Below are 22,839 nucleotides of genomic sequence, written 5' to 3' on the forward strand. Positions count from 1 at the left end.
GACGAAGAAGCATTCAACAGTAGAGCGTCGGTGGAAAACGAAATTCCGCGGCGTTTTTCCTGCCAGTAATTACACCTCCGCGTTATTTTTTCTATAACCACCGAATTATATTGGTAATATTGGGGATCAGAGAACATTCTGGTCTACTAATGAGAGGAGCCTAACACCCTCTCTATCAAATTAGATAGCTTTTGCGGCATACAGAAGAGAGCTAAGAAGTACGCACTTCGCTTTGAGCATTGATAAGACAACCGGATGTGGCCAGATACTGGCAACAAGACACATAAGGAAACAAACCGAAAGACATGGTTCGCAGCCGTAAATATGTCGATCCGTGAACGCCATGGACGTTAGAATTTCCGTCTTTAACACGCATTTCTGAGTATAACTTTTTCCTCAGGGACGCAGCACTATGGGAACCTCAGTAACTATATCTGACCATATTGCCAAGCTTGCTTGACTTTTTTATTAATATTAATATGAATGACACTCAGAAATAAGAAAAAGCCGGCAGATCCCACGCATTGTGAGAATCGATGTAATGCGAAGCAGCCAGCAAACAGCTACATACATCGTTTTGTATGTCATTGAGGAAAATGCGTGTCATGGTTTTCATGTTAACTCCTATTATTTATGTTCGTCACACAGTAACGTCGCGCAATACCAACTTCGGGGTCGATCAAGCTAGAGAAACGGCCGCCAGCGCCCCATGAGCGTGGCACGCAAGTCATGCTGTACATGACATGCGTGTCATGATTTTCATGTTAACTCGTGTTGTTATGTTAGTCACAAAGTCACGTCGCGCAAAACAAATTCCCGGGTAGATAAAGCTAGCGAAACGGCCGCCAGCGCGCCATGATCGTGGCACGTAAGTCATGCTGTACATGACATGCGTGTCATGATTTTCATGTTAACTCGTGTTATTTATGTTCATTACACAGTCACGTTACAAGATACCAATTTTGGTGTATATCAAGCTAGCGAAACTGCCGCCAGCGCTCCATGAGCGTGGCACGTAAGTCATGCTGTACATGACATGCGTGTCATGATTTTCATGTTAACTCGTGTTATTTATGTTCATTACACAGTCACGTCACAAGATACCAATTTTGGTGTATATCAAGCTAACGAAACTGCCGCCAGCGCTCCATGAGCGTGGCACGTAAGTCATGCTGTACATGACATGCGTGTCATGATTTTCATGTTAACTCGTGTTGTTATGTTAGTCACAAAGTCACGTCGCGCAAAACAAATTCCCGGGTAGATAAAGCTAGCGAAACGGCCGCCAGCGCGCCATGATCGTGGCACGTAAGTCATGCTGTACATGACATGCGTGTCATGATTTTCATGTTAACTCGTGTTATTTATGTTCATTACACAGTCACGTTACAAGATACCAATTTTGGTGTATATCAAGCTAGCGAAACTGCCGCCAGCGCTCCATGAGCGTGGCACGTAAGTCATGCTGTACATGACATGCGTGTCATGATTTTCATGTTAACTCGTGTTATTTATGTTCATTAGACACTCACGTCACAAGATACCAATTTTGGTGTATATCAAGCTAACGAAACTGCCGCCAGCGCTCCATGAGCGTGGCACGTAAGTCATGCTGTCCATGACATGCGTGTCATGATTTTCATGTTAACTCGAGCTTTTATGTTCGTCATACAGTCACGTCGCGCAAAACCAATTCCCGGGTAGATCAAGCTAGCGAAACGGCCGCCAGCGCGCCATGATCGTGGCACGTAAGTCATGCTGTACATGACATGCGTGTTATTATTTTCATGTTAACTCGTGTTATTATGTTCGTCACATAGTCACGTCGCGCAATACAAATTTCGGGGTAGATCAAGCTAGCGAAACGGCCGCCAGCGCCCCATGAGCGTGGCACGTAAGTCATGCTGTACGTGACATGCGTGTCATGATTTTCATGTTAACTCGTGTTTTTATGTTCGCCACACAGTCACGTCGCGCAATACCAATTTCGGGGTAGAGCAAGCTAGCGAAATGGCCGCCAGCGCTCCATGAGCGTGGCACGTAAGTCATGCTGTACATGACATGCGTGTCATGATTTTCATGTTAACTCGTGTTATTTATGTTCGTTACACAGTCACGTCACAAGATACCAATTTTGGTGTATATAAATCTAGCGAAAGCGCCGCCAGCGCCCCATGAGCGCGGCACGTAAGTCATGCTGTACATGACATGCGTGTCATGATTGTCATGTTAACTCGTGTTTTTATGTTCGTCACACAGTCACGTCGCGCAATACCAATTTCGGGGTAGATCAAGCTAGCTAAACTGCTGCCAGCGCTCCATGAGCGTGGCACGTAAGTCATGCTGTACATGACATGCGTGTCATGATTTTCATGTTAACTCGTGTTATTTATGTTCGTTACACGGTCACGTCGCAAGATACCAATTTTGGTGTATATAAAGCTAGCGAAACGGCCGCCAGCGCACCATGAGCGTGGCACGTAAGTCATGCTGTGCATGACATGCGTGTCATGATTTTCATGTTAACTCGTGTTATTTATGTTCGTCACACAGTCACGTCGCAAGATACCAATTTTGGTGTATATAAAACTAGCGAAACGGCCGCCAGCGCACCATGAGCGTAGCACGTAAATCATGCTGTACATGACATGCGTGTCATGATTTTCATGTTATGACTTGTCATTTATGTTTGTCATACAGTCATGTTACGCCATACCAATTTTGGTGCACATTCGATGAACCAAGCGACCAGGAGAGCACAAAGTCGTAGGCGGCTAGATAGATAGATAGATAGATAGATAGATAGATAGATAGATAGATAGATAGATAGATAGATAGATAGATAGATAGATAGATAGATAGATAGATAGATAGATAGATAGATAGATAGATAGATAGATAGATAGATAGATACGCTCAAAGTCGCAGAAGTTCGCTAAGAAATGCTTCGCATTTAAAACACGAAAAAAATAAAGCAGCGGGCACTGACGTGCGGTAACAAGAACGGTTTTCGTAGAATGCGTGCGTATTACCCGATGCACGTTTATTTGCTTAGTATATGCAAAGATGGACGTCTCTGTCCCTGTTTCTTTTTTTCTTCTGGACGATTGACCGCGTGCCAGAATTGCTTCGTCGCATCTCACTGACGACGAGGACAGCTTTTCTTGACAAAGAAAGCAGAAATTAATAAACACGCTTGACGCTGGTGAATGCGAGCAGCGTGCGCTATTTCTGGAGATTTCGATTGTAGATTTTTTTTTCTATTTACTGCGTCCCGCACTGCCCAATGTGTCACCTCGGGAGAAGCATTCTTGCGTGAAAAGCGTACCTCGACATATCAGACAGGCAATAAATTGAAGAAAGAAAAAAAGCGAGGAGTGGAGATAACGAGGCACCCCGCAACCCAACAAGAAATGGACGAGGTTCCAGTTTGCGCGTCTTGCCTCGCGGTAAAGTAAAGTTCGAAACGTACTCAAGAACATTCTTACAAAATAGAAGGAGATTGAAAGCTGGTAATTGAAAATCGGCAAGCTTACAGAAGAAGCAAATATAACGAGGTAGCTTGCTCACCCAGCGTAATAACCAGATAGAGGCGTAAGTTATAGTTAGCCTGTGCATCTTGCTTCGCGGTTATGTTCGAAGGTTTGAGATGAAAATTCTTGGTCTTTTGATCTAGAAGACTGAGCGTCCCTTGTTGCGTATACTGACAGAGGAAACCTAAGAACTGACTGGGAAAAAAGTGATACAGAAGATCTTCCTCCGAACGGCGTGAATAGAAGTGTGTGATTCGCAGCCAGAGGCAAAAAGAACGGACGACGAAGCGTAGCACAAGAGCTCTACTAAAACACGATCACGTGTTAAGTGATGCCACCTAGTCGCATCTTCTTCCATTCCGGCATTCCATTGCTGATTTCTTAGAATGTGGCTGTTCCAATATAATAGAAAGCGACCTGCATGCACTTGTACACCATAAATGCACCACGTAAAGGTAGCGCAGGCTTTTGCTGTGCATACTGATCGCCCTTAGTGCAAGCATCGTTTTTCTGAGCTGCGCATTATCGTAACATATCTCAGAAAAACAGGTGCTTCTACAAAAAACGCCAGGCCTGCGCTGAAACCGCAGCACAGTCACAGCGAAAGCTGGAAGAGCGGCGCTTCTAGAGCCCGTTAGCTATCTTGGGGCTACAGTACAAGTACACTAGAAAGGTACCCACTACGCCATAAATCACAATTTTTGTGAAGTTGGGAAGCACCTACTAAGCCATTATTCGTCATTCTGCGGAAAAGCGAGGCACCAGCTGCACATCTGTAAGGCATTATGTGCACTTTGTTGACGCGACGACTGATGACGATGAAGAATTATGGCTCAGCCCTTTGTAATGGGTTGGAATCTTTAAACGGCCCACCAGTTATGTAATTCGCATTGGGTGACGCCCGGTCGCTATTTCCCTCTCCCGTCATGCTGTATACATACGTTGACGTGGGAGAGAGACGGGGGGGGGGGGGGAGAACTTTACTGAGACCCCGAGGAAATGGATAATGCGCTTATGGGCTTCCTTGGCAACCAATACAAGTGCACTTGCGAGGAACCCACTACGCTATAAATCATTCTAATTTTACTGAGACCACGAGGAAGTGGACCATGCGCTTATGGGGTTCCTTGGAAACCAATACAAGCGCACTTGCGAGCAACCCACTACGCTATAAATCATTCTAATTTTACTGAGACCACGAGGAAGTGGATCATGCGCTTATGGGCTTCCTTGGAAACCAATACAAGCGCACTTGCGAGGAACCCACTACGCTATAAATCATTGTAATTTTTGAGAAGTAGGGCAGCAGGCACTGCGCCATTTTTCGTCATTCTACGGAGAGCGTTGGTTCCTGCTAAACCCATGTAAGGCATTATGCGCACTTTGTTGATGCTGTGCCTGATGAGGATGAAGAATTATGGCAGAGTCCTTTGTAATGGGTTGGAAGCATTCAACAACCTAGTCGTTGCGCAATTCGCATTGTGTGACGCCTGGTTACAGAATTCGCGTTGTGCGACACTTGGTGCTTATTTTACTCTTCTACCACGCTGTATTGCATATGCTAATGTGGTTCCTTCCCGACATGAAGCCTGTATAGGACCTTTTTGCAAAGCAGTTTCAAGCACCGGCATGGCTCAGAGGTTGAATATTGGGCTCCCACGCAGAGGGCCCAGGTTCGAACCTCGTTCCATCCTGGAATTTTTTTCTTATTTCGTTTTTTTTTCTTATTTCGAGCGATACTGGTTACGGACACCGGCGGCGGCGGCGGCGGCGGCGGCGGCGGCGGCGGCGGCGGCGGCGGCAGCGGCGGCGGCGGCGGCGGACAACTACGGCGCCAAAAACGGCCGGTGAAATGATCTCATAACAGCTTTCGCTGTAAAACATTCGAGGAATATGCATTTTCAACGTCCCGCTCTTCGATATGGTGACTCGGTATTGATTGACTGATTGATTGATCGATTGAATAATTAATTAATTAATTAATTAATTAATAATTGATTGATTGATTGATTGATTGATTGATTGATTGATTGATTGCCTATAATTGGTAGGCTCGTGAATGATAATTTCACCTGGTAATTCTTGCTGAAATTATAGAAGCAGGCAGCTGTCATATAAATATGTTTAGTATTCTGGCGAATGAATATGCAGGAAAATCATATTTCTAGCTCTCTTTTCTTTCAAAAAAAAAGGTAAGATCTTGGTTCAAGAGAGAATGAAGTGATTGTTGAAGTGGCTGGAAGAAAGAGGGCGAAAATCAAACCTCGAGCAAAAAGAAAAAGTAAACATCTGCACAACTTTGCACTCGGTTGTGATGAACTTAGAATTAAATGAACGATAGTGCTTTAACGAGGTCCCGAGACACAGCTGTGTCACATAAAAATACACGTGGTTTAATAAAAATACACCTAGTTTCTCAAAGAACAATGTGGCAGCTTCGCATTAGTGGTGCCAAGCCTGAAGGAAGGGCGGAGCTGGATGGCCGTCCTTGTTTCTCGTTATTTCTCCCTCTCTTTCTTTTCTCTTTCTTTACCTTTCTCTCTCTCTTCTATATCTCTTACTGGTATCTATTTCTTTGTATTTCTTTCTGTCTATTTCTTTCTCTTGCTCGCTCTTTATATCTTTCTTTCTCTGTCTTCCCTTTGTTTCTTTCTCTCTCTCTCTGTATTTATCTTTCCTCTTTCTTTCTATCTCTTTCTCGCGCTCTCTTCTTCTTTCTCTCTCTTTCTTTCTCTTTCTGTCTGGCTCTCTGTTTTCATATCGCTATTTCGTGTCTTTTTCTTTCTATCTCTTTCTCTCTCTTTTTATGTCTTTTTATGTTTTTATGCCTTTATTGCTTTTATTTCTCGCTCGCTGTCTTTCATTCACGTGTTTCATGTGCTCCACTTCGCCATACAGAGTTTTCGTTTAACGCTCGCACCTGCTGTACTCGGTAATGAGGCTTGCCAAATTCCTGTGGCGCATACCCACCTGAAGAGTTTTGCACGACGGAGAACGAGTTACCGATAGCTTAAACAGCTTCGCTGTTAAAATAACACATATATTCGGATACAACTTAAGAAGACCGGAGAGGCATCGCCCAGAATAACGAAATAAAGAAATAGTTCCGCTCACGTACTCGGCAATGTTCTCCGGAGGCGTGGTCACCGGCAGTCCGGCTCATGACGTCAATCTGGAGTGCGCGCCCATTTTCGCAGGCTTATGTGCATGCACCTTTGAAGAGGAAATGCCGCGGACTTTTAAAGGTGTGTCCGACTATAGTTTAGTTCATTTCATTTATCAAATGTGAATAATGGTAAGCTAGGCCATTGTCTCATTCTCCATTGTGCTAAACAGTGCCTGTAGAGCTGAGTTTTCTGCATTGTCACAGTTTCTGCGGAGAAGCCTACTTCGACACCAGTCATTGTTCATTTGTGGAAAAAGCGCCTGTAGAGCTTGGTTTTCTGCAGTAGCACATTTTGCGTGGAGAAGCCTACTTCTGCATAAGCGAACGACCTATCAGTGGAATCTGCTCGTGCAGGGCAGGATGGGTTGTATATCAGTGGGAGGGGCCTTAGACCTGCAGTGGACATGACACAGACTGATAATGATGATGATGATGATGATGATGATAGGAGAGAAAAGAAATGACAAGGAAATTACTGGTATATTAACCATATTGGTCCTGTTTTGCTACCCTGCACTGGGTTAGTTGAAGTGGACCGAACAAAATGAAGGAAGGAAGTATCCCGTCAGTACTCCCCCAGTATTAAAAGAATGGAACGCTTGTTTTCGCTCACATTCTATATTTACATCTACAAGGTACAATATATTACACCAGAAACAATATTTTAATACATTGCCTCGGTGGGTTTGTCTTGATATTGCACATAGTAGAAAAAAAAAGGTGTCCGGCGCCTCTAGGAGGCACGAGCATCTTCTCATGCAGATTCAGCTTAAAGGAAATCATAGTTGGAAAATTCCACACTCTCGAACTAACTGCAGCATGAAAGTCCTACAGAACTGTTTGTCTCGAATACTAAATGACTACCTGATATCTGAAAGTCACTGTGCCAAAATCTTTCTTACACATCTAGCTTTGTTAGTTACTAATTGAAACATGCCAGTTCAATATGTTATATAATACAGTGTTTTTCTTGTATTTACGCGGCAATGCTACTGGTATTCTTTCTTATTTTGCCACGGTGTGTATCTATGAGGGCACCTACCTTATTCCCCTTTTTCTTTATTAATGATGCTGTTGATCTATAGCTGTGGATGTCATAAAAATTGAGGAACCAAGGATATCCACAAACATTCAGTTAACGGATATTCTCATTCGCCCCCTTTCACAATGCGCGCCTTTAATTAGTGTGCTAAGCGAATAAAACAGAACGAACTAATGAATGAATGAATGAATGAATGAATGAATGAATGAATGAATGAATGAATGAATGAATGAATGAATGAATGAATGAATGAATTGAGCACAAGCGATGCGCGCACACGTAACAGCATCGACTACGCAATCACAGATGGTCACGTACTTATTTCGTCTTTAGAAAGCGCTGCATTGCTCTTATGGCCCGCAACGCAGATGGCGGTAGATGTTATGGTCCTTTTGTTTTCTTTTGCGAACACTTTGTCGTCCATCAGTGAAAGGTGCCACGCATTGTCTGTTTTTGTTTGTGAAAAAGAGGCCAGTGCATGAGGATATGATGAATGACCCCGTTACAATCGCAAGAGCTGCACGAGGCACTGTTGTCATGCTGATACGGAAAGAATAGCTGTTTGTATAGCGACATGGCAAAGGAACATACTCCACTACACAGGGCTCTGGCTCATCATGCGTATTCGAGACATTGTCCTCGCTGACGTTCCATTTCCGTAAACGTTCGAGGAAGACAGCTCCTCCATTTGTGGTTCTTCCATGGGTTTACTTCTTTAATAATTACTTCAGAATCTGTAACGCATTTTGCTTTCGTAACTGTAACTTCGGTGTTTCCTTTGATGGCGTTGTATTTCGTTCGAATAAACGCTCGATGTAGTCCTCTTCTCATTCTCTCGCAAGACACCACTTTCACAAAGTAGTACATCGCCGTATGCACTCTCTATACTACACAGTCATTGCGTCCGCTAGGCGTAGATTCCAATGCTGGTATTTGGAATGTCTATTGACTATCAAAAAAAGAACGTTATCGTCCTGTTTTACAGCGAAAGCTGTTATGAGATCATTTCACCGGCCGTTTTTGGCGCCATAGTTGTCCGCAGCCGCCGCCGCCGCCGGTGTCCGTAACCAGTATCGCTCGAAATAAAAAAAAAAACGAAGAAAAAAATTCCAGGATGGAACGAGGTTCGAACCTAGGCCCTCTGCGTGTGAGCCCAGTATTCAACCTCTGAGCCATGCCGGTGCTTGAAACTGCTTTGCAAAAACGTCCTATACAGGCTTCATGTCGGGAAGGAACCACATTAGCATATGCAATATAGCGTGGTTAGAAGAGTAAAATAAGCACCAAGCGTCGCACAACGCGAGTTCTGTAACGAGGCGTCACACAATACGAATTGCGAAACGAGTAGGTTGTTGAATGCCTCCAACCCATTACAAAGGCTCTGCCATAATTCTTCGTCGTCATCAGGCAGAGCATCATCAAAGTGCGCATAACGCCTTACATGCGCTTAGCAGGTACCACGGCTCTCCGTAGAATGACGAAAAATGGCACAGTGCCTGCTGCCCTACTTCTCAAAAATTACAATGATTTATTGCGTAGTGGGTTCCTCGTAAGTGCACTTGTATTGGTTGCCAAGGAAGCCCATAAGCGCATGATCAATTTCCTCGGGGTCTCAGTAAAGTTCTTCGCCCCCCCCCCCCCGTCTCTCTCCCACGTCAACGTATGTTATACAGCATGACGGGAGAGGGAAACAGCAACCGGGCGTCACCCAATGCAATTTACATAACTGGTGGGCCGTTTAAAGCTTCCAACCCATTACAAAGGGCTGAGCCATAATTCTTCGTCATCAGTCGTCGCGTCAACAAAGTGCACATAATGCCTTACAGATATGTAGCTGGTGCCTCGTTTCTCCGCAGAAAGACGAATAATGGCTTAGTAGGTGCTTCCCAACTTCACAAAAATTGTGATTTATGGAGTAGTGGGTACCTTTCTAGTGTACTTGTATTCTAGCCCCAAGAGAGCTTAGAACGGGCTCTATAAACGCCGCTCTTCCAGCTTTCGCTGTGACTGTGCTGCTGTTTCAGCGCAAGCCTGGCGTTTTTTTAAAATAAAATTCTTTCTTTACGGTTATACGTACATAAGAAAGAACCAATGACAAACCTGTGTACTACAACCAGGATTTTTTTCTAGACTGTGATTTCATACGCGCTAGCTTTCACTTGGAATTATTTTTATCCATAGATAGGGGCTTTAAGTGGAACTGTTGTGGTGCATGTTAATAAAGTTGTGTGTAGAATGAAAAAAAAATATATTTTTTTCTTCTTTTATTGAGCAGTAAGAAACAGTGATTGCAAAAGAAGTCTTCAATAGCTCTTTTCTTTCTGCTATCCTATACTCATCAACATCCCAAACAACAGCGAAGTTAAACCGAGCTAAACTTTTAGTGTATTTTGAATGTTTGCCAAGCATACAAAACTTTCTAAGGCCTCAATAAATTGAGCGCGAGCGTAGGTATTCCTTATAATTGTCGCTCCGTCATCTCTCTCATCTCGCTGGTGCAACTCACGTGCTTGTGGTGTCCTCGCGAAACGCTCTGAGTAAATATTGCGAGGAGCGTTCAGAGGCTGCATGGGCGAGCCGTGTTAAGTACAGTGCCCCGCTCTTATGAGGTTTACTGAACAAAAGTTATGCACTCCACGTGCAACCCGGCAATGGGTCACCGCCCATCGGACGTCGATGGCTAAGCTCGAAGAATACATCCGAGTGTACAGCGAATGCGAAGAGTGTATATGTTTGCTTTCGCATGAGCGCAAGCAAACATTGGGGTCAAAGCGGCGAACGCCTTATAAAGCTTACACTTATAAAAGTAAACACAAGTGTTACATTGTTAGGGCGAGGCACTACTCGCACTACATCGTCGACAACGGGGTCAGTTTGAGTAGATGAGTTAATGGGCAGGAAAAGCGTGACCGGGCGTTTATGAGAGGGGGCCAAGCGCGACCTGTGTACTTCTCTCTCGACGTGATTGGATATCCAACGTCGTATATTTTGCAGAGCCCCGTCGGACAACCAACTTGCTCCGAGACGCACCCCGTGAGCTACTCTAACGATTTATTGATTGGCGACGCGTAGGACGCGCGCTCTGGGGTTGTCGAAGGTAGCGATAGTGTAGGCTACGTGCGTTTCGCGCTCGTTTGTGCGTGTTTTTATTTTCGGTAAGCGCGTTATCTCCTGTAACTGCGCCAAGCTACCCACACCACGGTACTCTTTCGCAAGGCATGTGACTAATGGTAAAACGTAGGAGAAAGGAATTCGATCCGCAGAGCTGCTCCTCGGCTTTACGCGAGCTGATATTAGCACTGAACGGTTATCCGGAAGTCGCTAATGTGAACGTCGTTGTTTTGCTGATTGCTCTGAGTGGTTAACGAGTTAACGATGGCTGTCTAGTAGGTCGCCGAGGCGGTTCTCCGTAAGGCGTGCTTAGAATTACGGTTACATCGGTGCTTGTGAAGGGAGGGAATTGCTTGCGGATATTGAACGCTCTGCTCGTATGAGACGTAACACTTACTTCGACTTGAACAGTTATCTGCCGCGGTAGCCTAGCACGTAATGCGTAGCGCTGCTAAACTCTAGGGTGCGGGTTCAATTCCTGGCGAAGGCGGCCGCGTTTCGAAATTGGGCGAACTGCAATCAACACCCGTATGCTTAGATCTACGCACACGTTCAAGACCCCCAGGAGGAAGAAATTTATCCGCAGTCCCCCACTGCGGCGTGCTTCATAGGCATATCGTTGTTTTGGCACGTAAGATCCCGGCTAAGGTGTCTCATCAAACGCGAAAATTGACCGTCGGCGTCGCCGTCCCGCGGTGTCGGGGGCAACACGAGTTATGCAAAAAATAACCATCATGCGATGACATCATCATATGACGTCCTCAGGACGTCACAGATTGTCAAAATCTGTGACGGCGTTATGGCGTCATCATGACGTCACATGACGTAACGTCACACGTTGACATCATCACATGACATAGTAGCTTCCTCAAAGGTGGGCCGATCACGGAGGCAGTACAAAACCAGGTGAGATGCCTCCGATCCTGGAGGCAGTGCAAAACCACGTTAAGCACGGAAAGCTTTCGGTGGGTAGCAGGGCAGGATCAATCATACATCGACTGAGAAAAAGATGGCTTTCGCCTTCTAGTCATCTTAGGTGAATGCATAAGAGACCCTGTGAGTTTTTATTATTACGGGAATAGTATCGAAGTCGCGACGCGGGCGTGTTCCTGCTTGGAGAGTATACGTACAGTGAGGCTTTAATAAACGATGGCTACTCACAAAAACAGACAGGAATTGAACCGTGCAGAAGATACCTTAGCAAATATAAACAGCGTTAATATGTTTAAACGTTATCTGACCGACAAAAAAAAAGACTTTAGTCCTTGAGACGCCTTTTTCACGTGCTTTCAGGACGGCTTCTATTTACGATCTGTTTTCTCCTAACCAACTTACTCGTTAACTGCTAACCAGTGCCTGCCTTTCATTTGCTTCAATCAATATATTTCGCCTATTTGTAGTACACGCTAAGAGCAAACAAATCCTAACTTTTGTTTGTTATTCGCCTGTGTGGCTTTTCTATTGCAAACCATGCTGTATCACGAAGCTATCATCTTGCAAAGGACTCGATTAAGTTTCCTTTAATTATCTCAACAGTAGCTCGTGAACTTGGATGCGCGTGGAAGGAACAAATAAACAAGTGTAAACCATGCGCGCAAAAGGTAATAACGCAACGCAAGGCGAAGAAAACAAAAGGTACAGACAGGAAAGAGTGTCACTTGCATCTGAGCTTATTTGAAGAAAGGTTATTTTTTCTGGGGGGGGGGGGGGGGGGAGGGGGGAGGGTTCAGTGCAGCCAGGTGCGCAGTTGCATTTGCGCAGAACAATCAGGTTACAACCACGTGTTTATGAAATCATGCTCTAAAAAATTTGTGCTTCTGCTCTACTTAGGGCGTCAGACGTACCACTGACACAGACATCTTGTTTCGCGTTGATAAAATAGGCCTCCATCAGTTCACGTGCCACGGTATTCTTGATCCTTCCGGGAATACGAACATTTGAAAGATCCGTTATTACCGTTTTTGTAAGATCCGTTAAGATGCGTTATTACCGTTTGCACTGTATGAATCAACTACCCAAACAACATGTTTTATTAAGTATAAAACAATGGTTCCTAGCAAGCAGCAATTGTTCATGTTCGTCCGCTGAGCGTTCCGCTCTGAGCGGGTCTGCCTGTTTCGTAAGCCACGAACGTGTATTAAAGATAATATTCAGTTCCTTGCGTTGAATAAATGCCGGAAGTATGAAATTTTCGGAAGGTAAACCCGCAACCGCCGCATAAAGGCTTTCGAAGACGAGCTTCGTAAAGGTAATATATGAATAAATACGCTTTTTTAAAGAAAAACGAACATCACCATGCCGTTATTTCGCGGTGCGCATTTCACTCGAAGCGCATTGCGAAGTGCTTCGGGAGTTAAGCCTCTCAGATTCGAAGCCGTTCAAAGCCATACCATCTGGTCTTTTTTTTTATTTTTGTGCATAGCGACTTAATATCTTCAAATGATCAGACAAATAAAAGGAAAATGAATACTTAAACAGCGATGACTTTCTTGGGTTCTTGAAAAGCTTGGAAGTTACTTTCAAGCGGCACGCTCAGGTTGTAATGCCTTATGTATGCAAATACTCTCGTCGAAAACCTTTGATGCACGTTTCTTAAAGAGTGCGGGTACAGAAACATCCGCATTCAAAGGAGTGCCGTTTCCTGTGCAATCGTGTCTCGGAAAGAGCCTTTCGCTGACATCTTTTGAAGAATTAGCTTGGCGCTATGCCACGTATTATACGCTTATTAATGGCACGTGTATTCACGATCATAAAGAGTTACTTTCCTTTGCCGCTCGTTCATTTCGATTCATATTTCGCTGGTCGTATTGCGGAGAACATGGTCGCCTCATTTCAAACCTGAATGTTCGCTGTTGGTTGATTCATCATTCTGATGAATGAATTCTTTATTTAATTGTCTCGCATTCTCAAAAGTTTCCGGGAGCGCGCAGTTCAACAAGACCCGTTTTATGTTAAGTAAAGATAAGACCTACTAAAAAAAAATGTAAACAGTATCTTACAAAAAAATGTTCATAATGCGGAGCTTTTACAGTAAAAACATGGTTTTCATTATCACGTCTTACAGCGCACAAAAAAACAATAAAAAAATACGGACGAAGGTATAATGAAAACGTCAAATCGATGTTATTCTACCTTTGTAAGTGATTTTTTTTTTTGTGCGCTGGTAAGCCGTGATTATGAACCACCAACTTGCCCAAACAATTACCTTCTTATAGTTTTCATAACACAGTAGGTCGTATGTATGAAACACGTGGCGTAATGCTCACGTGACCAAGTGTTCCCAAGATCTCAATTACCGTGCACGGCGGCGGCATGTCGGTGGTGGCGAAGTAGAAAGAACACGCGGTGCACTTAGATTCAGGCGCGCGTTAAAGAACCAAAATGGTCTATTTTATTGCGGAGTCCTCGACTACGGCATGCCTCATAATCGTCTCGTGGTTTTGGCACGTAAAACCTCAACCATTATTAATATTACCTATTAGTGTGTGTGAGTATTCGTCGCGTAACAAAGGGAAACGCCCGAACAAAACACGCCTCTACTTCAAACTTTCTATCTTTTCCATATTCTGTATTCCTTTTACCGGAGGCTAAGGGAGAGTGACAATCCAATAACATCCGAGTCGATTAACAAGCCATAAGACCGTCCTATCTCTACATAAGGCCGGTACGCATTTTTCTGGAGCACGCAGCCAGAGGGGCCAAGGCCCAGAAATTCAATCAATCAGCGTCCTTCATCGTTTTTGTCAGCGCTGCGATCGATCGACGAGCGTGACGTCTTCGATCAGCGGTTGCCGTTTATTTTTGTACTCTTCGACCGCGCTATTGTACGCACTTCGAAGATTTTGCCCGTGTGCCTTCTCGTCTTATGCAAAGGTTAAAGCTGTACGCTGCTCTTCCTTGCATCTGCTGCAAGCTAAGGCGAGACTTTTGCGATCCGTGCGCGGGGGCGTCTAGTATGAAACTTTGAAAGGTCATTATTTGGTTTTCTTTGGCTCCTTCGTATTGCTAAAACTCATTTTATTCACTTTAGACAGCACCGGCGCTGACGTTGGTAAAGGCTCTTCTTTTTCGTTTGCGAGTCGGCCCACAGACAGTTATCTGCATTGTTTGCTTTCTTTCACGATATACTTCACATAAAATAAGAATAAAAAATTCTGAACATTCATTCTTCGTTTGGCATTCGTACTGAAGAATTGCTTTTCTTTACACGTGTACTGCACCATCGCTTTTATTCATTGTGAAACAAACAACTTGCTAGGCGATCGCTTCAGGGTTATTTGCTGTATCGCGGAGAAACGTCTTTCATTTCCTCAGTGCGCTGCGCACACTAGCTTTTTCACGATCGCGCCAGGAGCGTATCGAAAAACCAACGCGTATAAAACAAGCGTATGGAAGTACGTTGTACCCTCCGCGGTGGTGTAGTGGTTATGGTGCTTGACTGACTAGTGACCCGAAAGTCGCGGAATCAAATCCCAACCGCAGCGGTCGCATTTCGATGAAGGCAAAATGATGACCTATGCGCTTAGATTTAGGTGCACGTTATGGAACCCCAGGTGGTCGAAATTTCCGGAGCCCTCCACTACGGCGTCTCTCATAATCATGTCGTGTATTTGGGACCCAAAACCCTAACAATTGATTATCAATTACACTAAACGAAGTACGTTACAAAGTGCTATCTGTTTGTTACGCGAAAAGCAACTGGCCCTATACTTTTATCACAGCCCACCATGACAGCTTAGCAGGTTAGGTTAGGTTAGGTTAAGTTAGGTTAGGTTAGGTTAGGTGATGACGTGTCGTCCAGCCTGGCAGGTAGTGCAAGATCATCAAACCGAGATGACAATTCCATGAAAGCCTTGCAACTATCTCTGTTCGCCAGCTGGAGAACAACGACAGTTCAAGGGTTCTAGCGGAAGAAGGGAAGAAAAAAGCTACGACGCGCACTGTCGCATGTCATGGCTGAGCTACGCTGCCGGAGCGGCATTTTTTCTCGCAATCCTTGAGCAGACGGAGGGACAAGATTTCGTCGAGGCGTGGCAAGACACAACGCTTTAGAAGGAGCAGCAAGTGATTCAAGAGTCCCAGATTGCGCTCAGTCACGACACGGCTCTGACGGCACGGACCAAGTCTATGAGAGATTTTGCGCGTCGGCACACGCAACTGAAAAGGCTTCGTCTCAGATAGGCTATTTGTGTACGACTTCGCATTTTGTCCAAAATTACCGACCTTCTGGCTAACGACGCGGGTTTCAGTCAGGTCGTTGGAGCTAAGTAGCTTTATGCTTTGTCTCTGGCGTACATTGCCTGGCAAAGAGGAGGAGGAGGAGGAGTCAGCGAGGTCAGCCAGATGCACGTCCGGCTGTCTACCCTACTCTTGGGGCAGAGGTTTAAGCGATGAAACCAAATAAGGAAGACAGGAAGAAAACAAATAGGAGAAGGCAGGGAGGGTTAACCAGAAACACGTCCGGTTAGCTACCCCACGCTGGGGGAATGAGAAAGGGGAATAGAAAGATGAGAGAGAGAGAGGGAGGAAGGAAGGAATGAAGGAAATGAGCAATAAGTACGCTGACGCGTATGTGCCGGTTGCACAATACAATAATCAAAGGTGTTCACACAGGCACATAGTCCTCAAAAAGCACAAAAGTGTTTGAACTGCCTTGTGGGCTGACGAGCCATGGCGACGGTGCTCCAGCAGCACCTGCACGAAGAGCGGCCGATCGTCCAGTCGTCGCAACGCATCGGAAAGTGTTTGTCTTTCAGAGTCAAATCTAGGGCAGTGGCATAGCAAATGGACGATGTCTTCATCGATGCAGCAGACCTCGCCTTCGATCTGCACTGCCGGCCACTCCACTTAATGTTGTGTATGCCTTCGTGAAAGTGCCATCAGTGTGGAAAGTGCGTGCCTGCCCCTTACAAGCCTACAAGCGATCACTTAGCTCGGTCAATGATGATACGTGACTTTTTGTGGTGTAGGGACCAACTATGGCCAGAAGTCGGTCGATTTCAGAAACAGCATAGCATTGCCCGTGTGAGAATTTTACACTACGTGGCAATGAAAAACAGCGAAAGTGGACGATTCTGAAGACTAATCTTGTTGCTCCTAGATTGTTTCTAGGCCTTAGCTAGGTGATGCAGGTTGTTTCTATAGTTGATTCTAGGTCGTAGCTGGGCCTTAGCTAGGTGATGCAAGGTTGTTTCCAAGTTGATTATCAGCGCAGAGAGGTTCGAGTTAAACCACGTTCAGACAGTCACAGACACGACACGGATGTCCAAACTCCAGAGATAGAACCTCGCGCTGAAACCGAGCGTTCGCGCCTCCCATAGATCTACGGGCACGTCGTCGTTGTCGAACGCCTTCCATCGCTTCGGGGTCTTCTCGCAGCCACCGTTGTATTTCCGGTTCCTATAGTATTCTCTTGTTGTACGTACTGTAGGTCTTCAGCTCGCCGCCGTCGCTTTGCAGCCAATTGTGTTTGGCTAACTGTTGCCTTCTTCGTTTTTAGTGAACCAGCAGTGAGTAGTGGGATTTACCCAATTTCTGGGGCAGATACTTGTTTATGAATATGATAGTTTCGTGATACGAGATACAAGGAACGATTCACTAAACGGCGCTGATCGTTTCACCGCGGTGGGTAGATTGACTTATTTGCTGTTTGGCGTTGATCTCTAGAAGCCGCGCACTTCAGATGCTCTAACTGTAGCAGGCGGTCAAATTGGAAGCAGATGTGTGTTTAAGGTTCAAAATAGGTCTATTTTCGTACCCAACTTTCAGGGCACAAACGAATTTTGACAATTTCGGTTATGCGAGCGTAAAGTATAGACAATGTCGATTAACTAACGCACCACGAGTACTGGCTTTTCTGCAGTCTAAACAGCTTCTCTCGTTCTATCTTGTAAAACCACCCAAAGGCAAAAAGTAGGGCGAAAGAGCCTTCATCATTCAAGGAACTCTCGATGAAAAATTAAGCGTTAAGAAAGCAATATAAGAGATTCAATGTCATTTTAAGCCGCTACAAATATTTGTAGACATACCTATACAACTTCCAAACGTTGACATGTCGGCCGAAGCACTCATGGATAAACCCGGATATGTTTCAATGTCATCACAATTGTTTCTGTAGTATTTATGTATCTTGTAGTATCTATTATCTCTGTAGTATTATAAACGCTGAAACACTGCATCTTTGTTTAGAAGCTGAAGCGCTGTGCTACTACGCTCGAGGTCTCGGCAGCCGTTGTTCGATGGAGGGGAGATAAAAAAAAAAACAAAAAACACTCTTGTTTTCAGATTCAGGTGCACGTTTAGAAACGCCAGGTGGTCAAAATGAATGAGGAGTCCCCCAAATTATAGTGTGCGTCATTATCATAACCAAATAAATCCAACAGACAATTTAAATCAAGGAAAACATAGCAAATATTATTATTATTTTTTTAAAACAGTAGTGTAGTAATGAAGACGTAAATTCAAATGAATTTAAGTGGACGAAGAAAACAATGTGGACCAAGGAGCGCACTCCGTAGTAGCTCAACTGGCATAGAGCATCGGACGCGTAATTAGAAGGTTGTGGGTTCGGTCCCCGCCGATGGAAAGGGTTTTCTTTCGTCCACTTCCATTCATTGGAATTTATGGAATAGTTACTACACTACAATTTAAGAACGCAACAAATAATGTCGGCTAAGCTCCCCTTGGCTACAATTGTCTGTTGGATTCATCTGGTTGCGTCTAACAAAGGAACGAACCCCTCGAGAATTCCACTTCCTTCGTTCTTTTTTAGCCTAGAACTTAAACGGTTTGCTCCTACGTGAGTACTGGCTTATGTAGTGCTGGCTGCATGAACCACGTCATCAAGCAAACCTGCAGGCAAATTAAAATCCCTCTGCCAAGAAAAAAAAAGAAAGAAAAAAGATGCAGGCGCACTTGCTTGCAGTTCTCGTGCTTCTGGTGCCCAAAAAGCAAAAACATCCTCTTCAATCACGTCTTAAAGGTTATGGACCTTTCCTGGGAACTGTACTCTCATGCCAGGCAGTAGGCACGTATCAAGATGGCTCTCGAAATTCGATCACGTGATCAGGCACGAAGCCCGAAAGTGCGGTCGATCGGCAAAAGCGAGCGGCCGGACGTGTTTCGTAACCCAGCGTGCCTCTATGCTACTATACCGCGTATTTTTAGAGCAGAAGCAGCGGGCGTGCTAGCGTGAAAGCGTGTCGACGGGCGCGTGCGACAGCGTGTGCTTTCTGTATTGTCATATCATTGCTTCGTGCTTCCTCACCTGACATGGCGCTCAAAGGACGGAGAATTTCCTGCGCCAGCACGGGAATTATCAACATGATGGCCGCTTGTTGGAGGAATGCGCAACCGTCCTGCGCAAAAAGCGACTCTCTTGAGCTGCCTGCAGTCCTCAAGCACATCACACCAGGCATGATAACTCTTTTTTTTTGCGGTATTTTCTGTGCACATTCTTCTCGTCTCGATAGAGGAGCCACGGGGTGTATCGTTGAATATAATCCCGTTCCACTGTGTAGACAACGTCCACGGCTGTGTTCCATTTCTGGACAGTATCGTGGACAGTCTACGCTGACAGCTTAAAAGACAGCATCGAGCGCGAATTGTCCGAGTAATGGAACGTGCCTGGGTGACATCTGCGCGAAGTGCCGCCACCTCGCGTCGACGAGAGAGAGAAAGATAAGAAACAGAATTCGAATTGTTATTTCTTTAACTTCTTTCGTATTCACATCTGTGAAAATTTGAACGTAGCTTATATTGAGCGCGTGGAAAAACGTATGCTTGTGGGCAGACGTCCACAGATCCGAGCTATCCGAGCATTTCTCTGAGCCGCCATCTTGCTTGGACAACAAAGTAGCCTGCATCGTTTTTGTCTCCGATGCCGTCTTCTCGAAGCTGTCTATTTCGCCGGCTACGTGAGAATTGGAATGGCACTTAAGGTGGCCGCTGTCCGCTTAGCTGTTTATTTAGCAGTCTATAGTTAGTACTGAAACACACCCCACGTTGTGTCATAGATACCAGCACGTGCCGCATTAATCCACGATGGTTTACGAAGATCCTTCGGCAAGATTCAAGAGAACGTCACGAAAGAGAAACTCAGATTTGATAGTAGGCGTTTGTGTTCTCTCGTTTTCTTCTCCTGTGTCCGTGTTTGCACGGCCACCACTTCGCGATGAATACTTACCAACTAGTTCGACATCATGTCGTTCTTCAAGAGAGCATACGGTAGTAGCGCAAATATATGCGTGCTTCGAATGCGTCAAAATATTGGAAAATTGGGCTTGTTGGTAGCGCACTGCAACCTACCAGCGCACAGTAACCACGACGATAAGAAAGCGCTGTGGTGTGTCCTTCGTCCTTGTACTCATCGTGATTGTGCGCTGGTGGGTTGCGTTTTAAATGTATCTCTTTCTTTGACCTCAAAAAAAAAAAAGAAATCAAAAAACGATACTTTTTCGTTTTGTTATGTGCACACAGACCACCACAAAAATTTCATAAAACTCCATATTATTAAAAAATTATGTTGTTGTGCACTTCTCTCGACTGACTACACAACTTATCATTGGCGGCTCGCGGCCTTTTCGCGCTTCCATACCATTTGCAAAAAATAAATAAAATAAAATAATAAATATTCCATCTTGAGTGGTTCAGTTTGCTACAAAGAACTTCGAGATGCGAGAGCAGACATTGGCACGACTCTTCCAACGTCGTGGATTAAACGTATACGTTGTGACGTCAAGCACAACACCTTTCGCGAGAATTACGAGAACGGCGTTTTCGCTAATTGTACGATCAATATCGTTTTCGGGCTGCGTCGCTATGACTTTGCACCGTTAGCGACCTTTAATATAGCAAGTGAAATTGAGTGGCCATCGCCAGAAAGCTCCCACAAGAAATCCTACGGTTTTTTAGGTGAGTAAAAAAATGCGTTTTGTGATCGGATTTAAACTCTCAGGAGTCTCTTCAACAGCGATGGCAGTGATCTCACATAACGTGAATGCTCGTGGTAGCTCGAACGCCTGTCCCACTAAAAATTTGATCGCTGCTCAAAGGCTATTACATTCCAAAACGCTTATGCAAGCATTTACACTTTGTCTGGAAGAGATATTAAGGAAAGCGCCAAGCAACGCCATTATATGGCTGTAAATTTTCTGATACAGTGAGTAGATAGATAGTAAGTCAGCACCATAGGCGTGCGCAGGGTTCCCCATGAGGGGGGGAAAAGGTTCATCGCAGCGTCCCCCACCCTACTAAGTCAATAGTTAGGGCAGATTTTGCGCCCCCCGCCCCTCTTGGGTGACTAGAGGGGTCAATCTACGGGGCAGATTTTCCGCCCCCCCCCCCCCTACCCCCCTTGTGCGCACGCCTATGGTCAGCACTATAGCCTACGCTAGCAATTATTACACCGTACTTAACCAACATTCACCAGTGTATATGTAGCCAACATTAGCCAACAGCGCGAACGCTACTCATCGTTTAGCCAAGGCAAGCCAACAATAACCAGTGATAGCCATTGCTGATTACCAGTGAGTGAGTGAGAAATGTTTTACTGAAAAGCTGGAGATGTTTGCCTGGCTATTCGCCTGACATGCTACTCCAGGTGCTGGGTGATGATTATGATATATACACTGATAACCACACACACATACATAGACTGCACTGTTTACAAAGTTTCGGTCAGGCTTGTGGCCCACAAGAAAGTCAGCAGCGCTTTCGTGGCACGTAACGCACAGGTGCTACTTTGCCATGGGCCCAGAATATGTCGCAGTTTTAAACACGAGTCCCGTTGAAGGTGCAAGGCCGCCTTCACAGAGACAACACGGTAACCAGCTGGTGATATTCGAATAAACGCGGTAGACCAGAAGGTCAGCGCTCATCGTTCGGCGTTCACAAATCGTGCTTACACAAATGGGAGGAGGATGCGGAGGAGGCTAGGTTAAGACGTGCTTTCATATATGAAATGTTAGTTTTCTTTTCGCTCTATACGAGGCCTCACAGACTTCGACGGTTCACGCGATCCACGCGGAGCACGCCAGGTTTTCCGCTGCGTACCCCGCCTTGCACCGTGCCTCCCCATCCCTCAGGCTCCGCATCCAATCTGGGCGATCTCGCGAACCGAGACAGCTGCTCTCCGCCGAACTGTTTGCTTCTTGGTGTACTTTGTGCGAGCACTATAAGTTGCCTCGCCGGAATGGCTGACAACGCTGCACTGCTACGACCGGGGTGGGGAGAAAAAAACATCGAGCGCGTCATCTGTCATCATCGTGCCAGTCGCTCCCGACGGCAGTGACACGTCTCGACGATCGGCCGCTTCTCTAGGCTGACCGTCTCGGAGTGCGAGCTTACGCGGTCTTCGCACCCGAAAGTGACAAAGGCGCCGCTGATGTCCCCTCCGGTCAAGCGGTTGCGTTGAACGACTCTGACACTCCCTCTTTTCCCATACTTGTGTGGGCGTGTGCTGTTTTTTTTCCCTTAATGCGAAGCATCCTATCTTATGGTAACCGGAGTTTCCGAAGCTTTTTAAAGTCTGCATTACGAAGAAACGTTTTCTTAGATACAGTCGAGAAATACTCGCTTGTCACGTAAAGTAGGACGCGCGAACTGTAATACAAAACTATAATATATACGAAATACAACTTAAAACATTTACTAAGATTCTAAAGAGTTACCTAGAGCTCGAGAAGCCTATACCGTATTTACGCGCCTAATGACAACACTCGGTACTGTTATAGTGTAGGCTAACTGTGGGCTGACTTCAGGTACACAATAATTAAGAATGTAATGATATAGTGTACACGCACTAATATATGCCTGTGCCTTGCCCCTTTAATTGGTTTGCATACTACAACAGTTCTGAGGAAAATTCACCGTTTTTTCATTGATATGATGTAAAGGAGATGTTGGCGCACAATTTTAGCGCCGGCTACTCCTTAGCTCTTGAATTGATCTAACACACAAAACGACAACTAAACATACGAACAGTAGGC

The 22,839-nt window shown here is 45.2% G+C and overlaps 1 protein-coding gene across 1 annotated transcript in view; it reads right to left on the reverse strand.

Moving 5' to 3' along the window:
* Positions 1–19,206, reverse strand: part of LOC119394106 (uncharacterized) — a 129,427-nt gene extending 110,221 nt beyond the window's left edge. Inside the window, exon 1 of the mRNA XM_037661353.2 lies at positions 19,119–19,206. Coding sequence (XP_037517281.2) covers positions 19,119–19,176 — 58 coding nt within the window. The 5' untranslated portion in view covers positions 19,177–19,206. The remainder of the gene's footprint in view (positions 1–19,118) is intronic.
* Between the last annotated feature and the right edge of the window lie 3,633 nt (positions 19,207–22,839).

The sequence above is a fragment of the Rhipicephalus sanguineus genome, chromosome 5, assembly GCF_013339695.2.
Source record: "Rhipicephalus sanguineus isolate Rsan-2018 chromosome 5, BIME_Rsan_1.4, whole genome shotgun sequence".
NCBI lineage: Eukaryota > Metazoa > Arthropoda > Arachnida > Ixodida > Ixodidae > Rhipicephalus > Rhipicephalus sanguineus.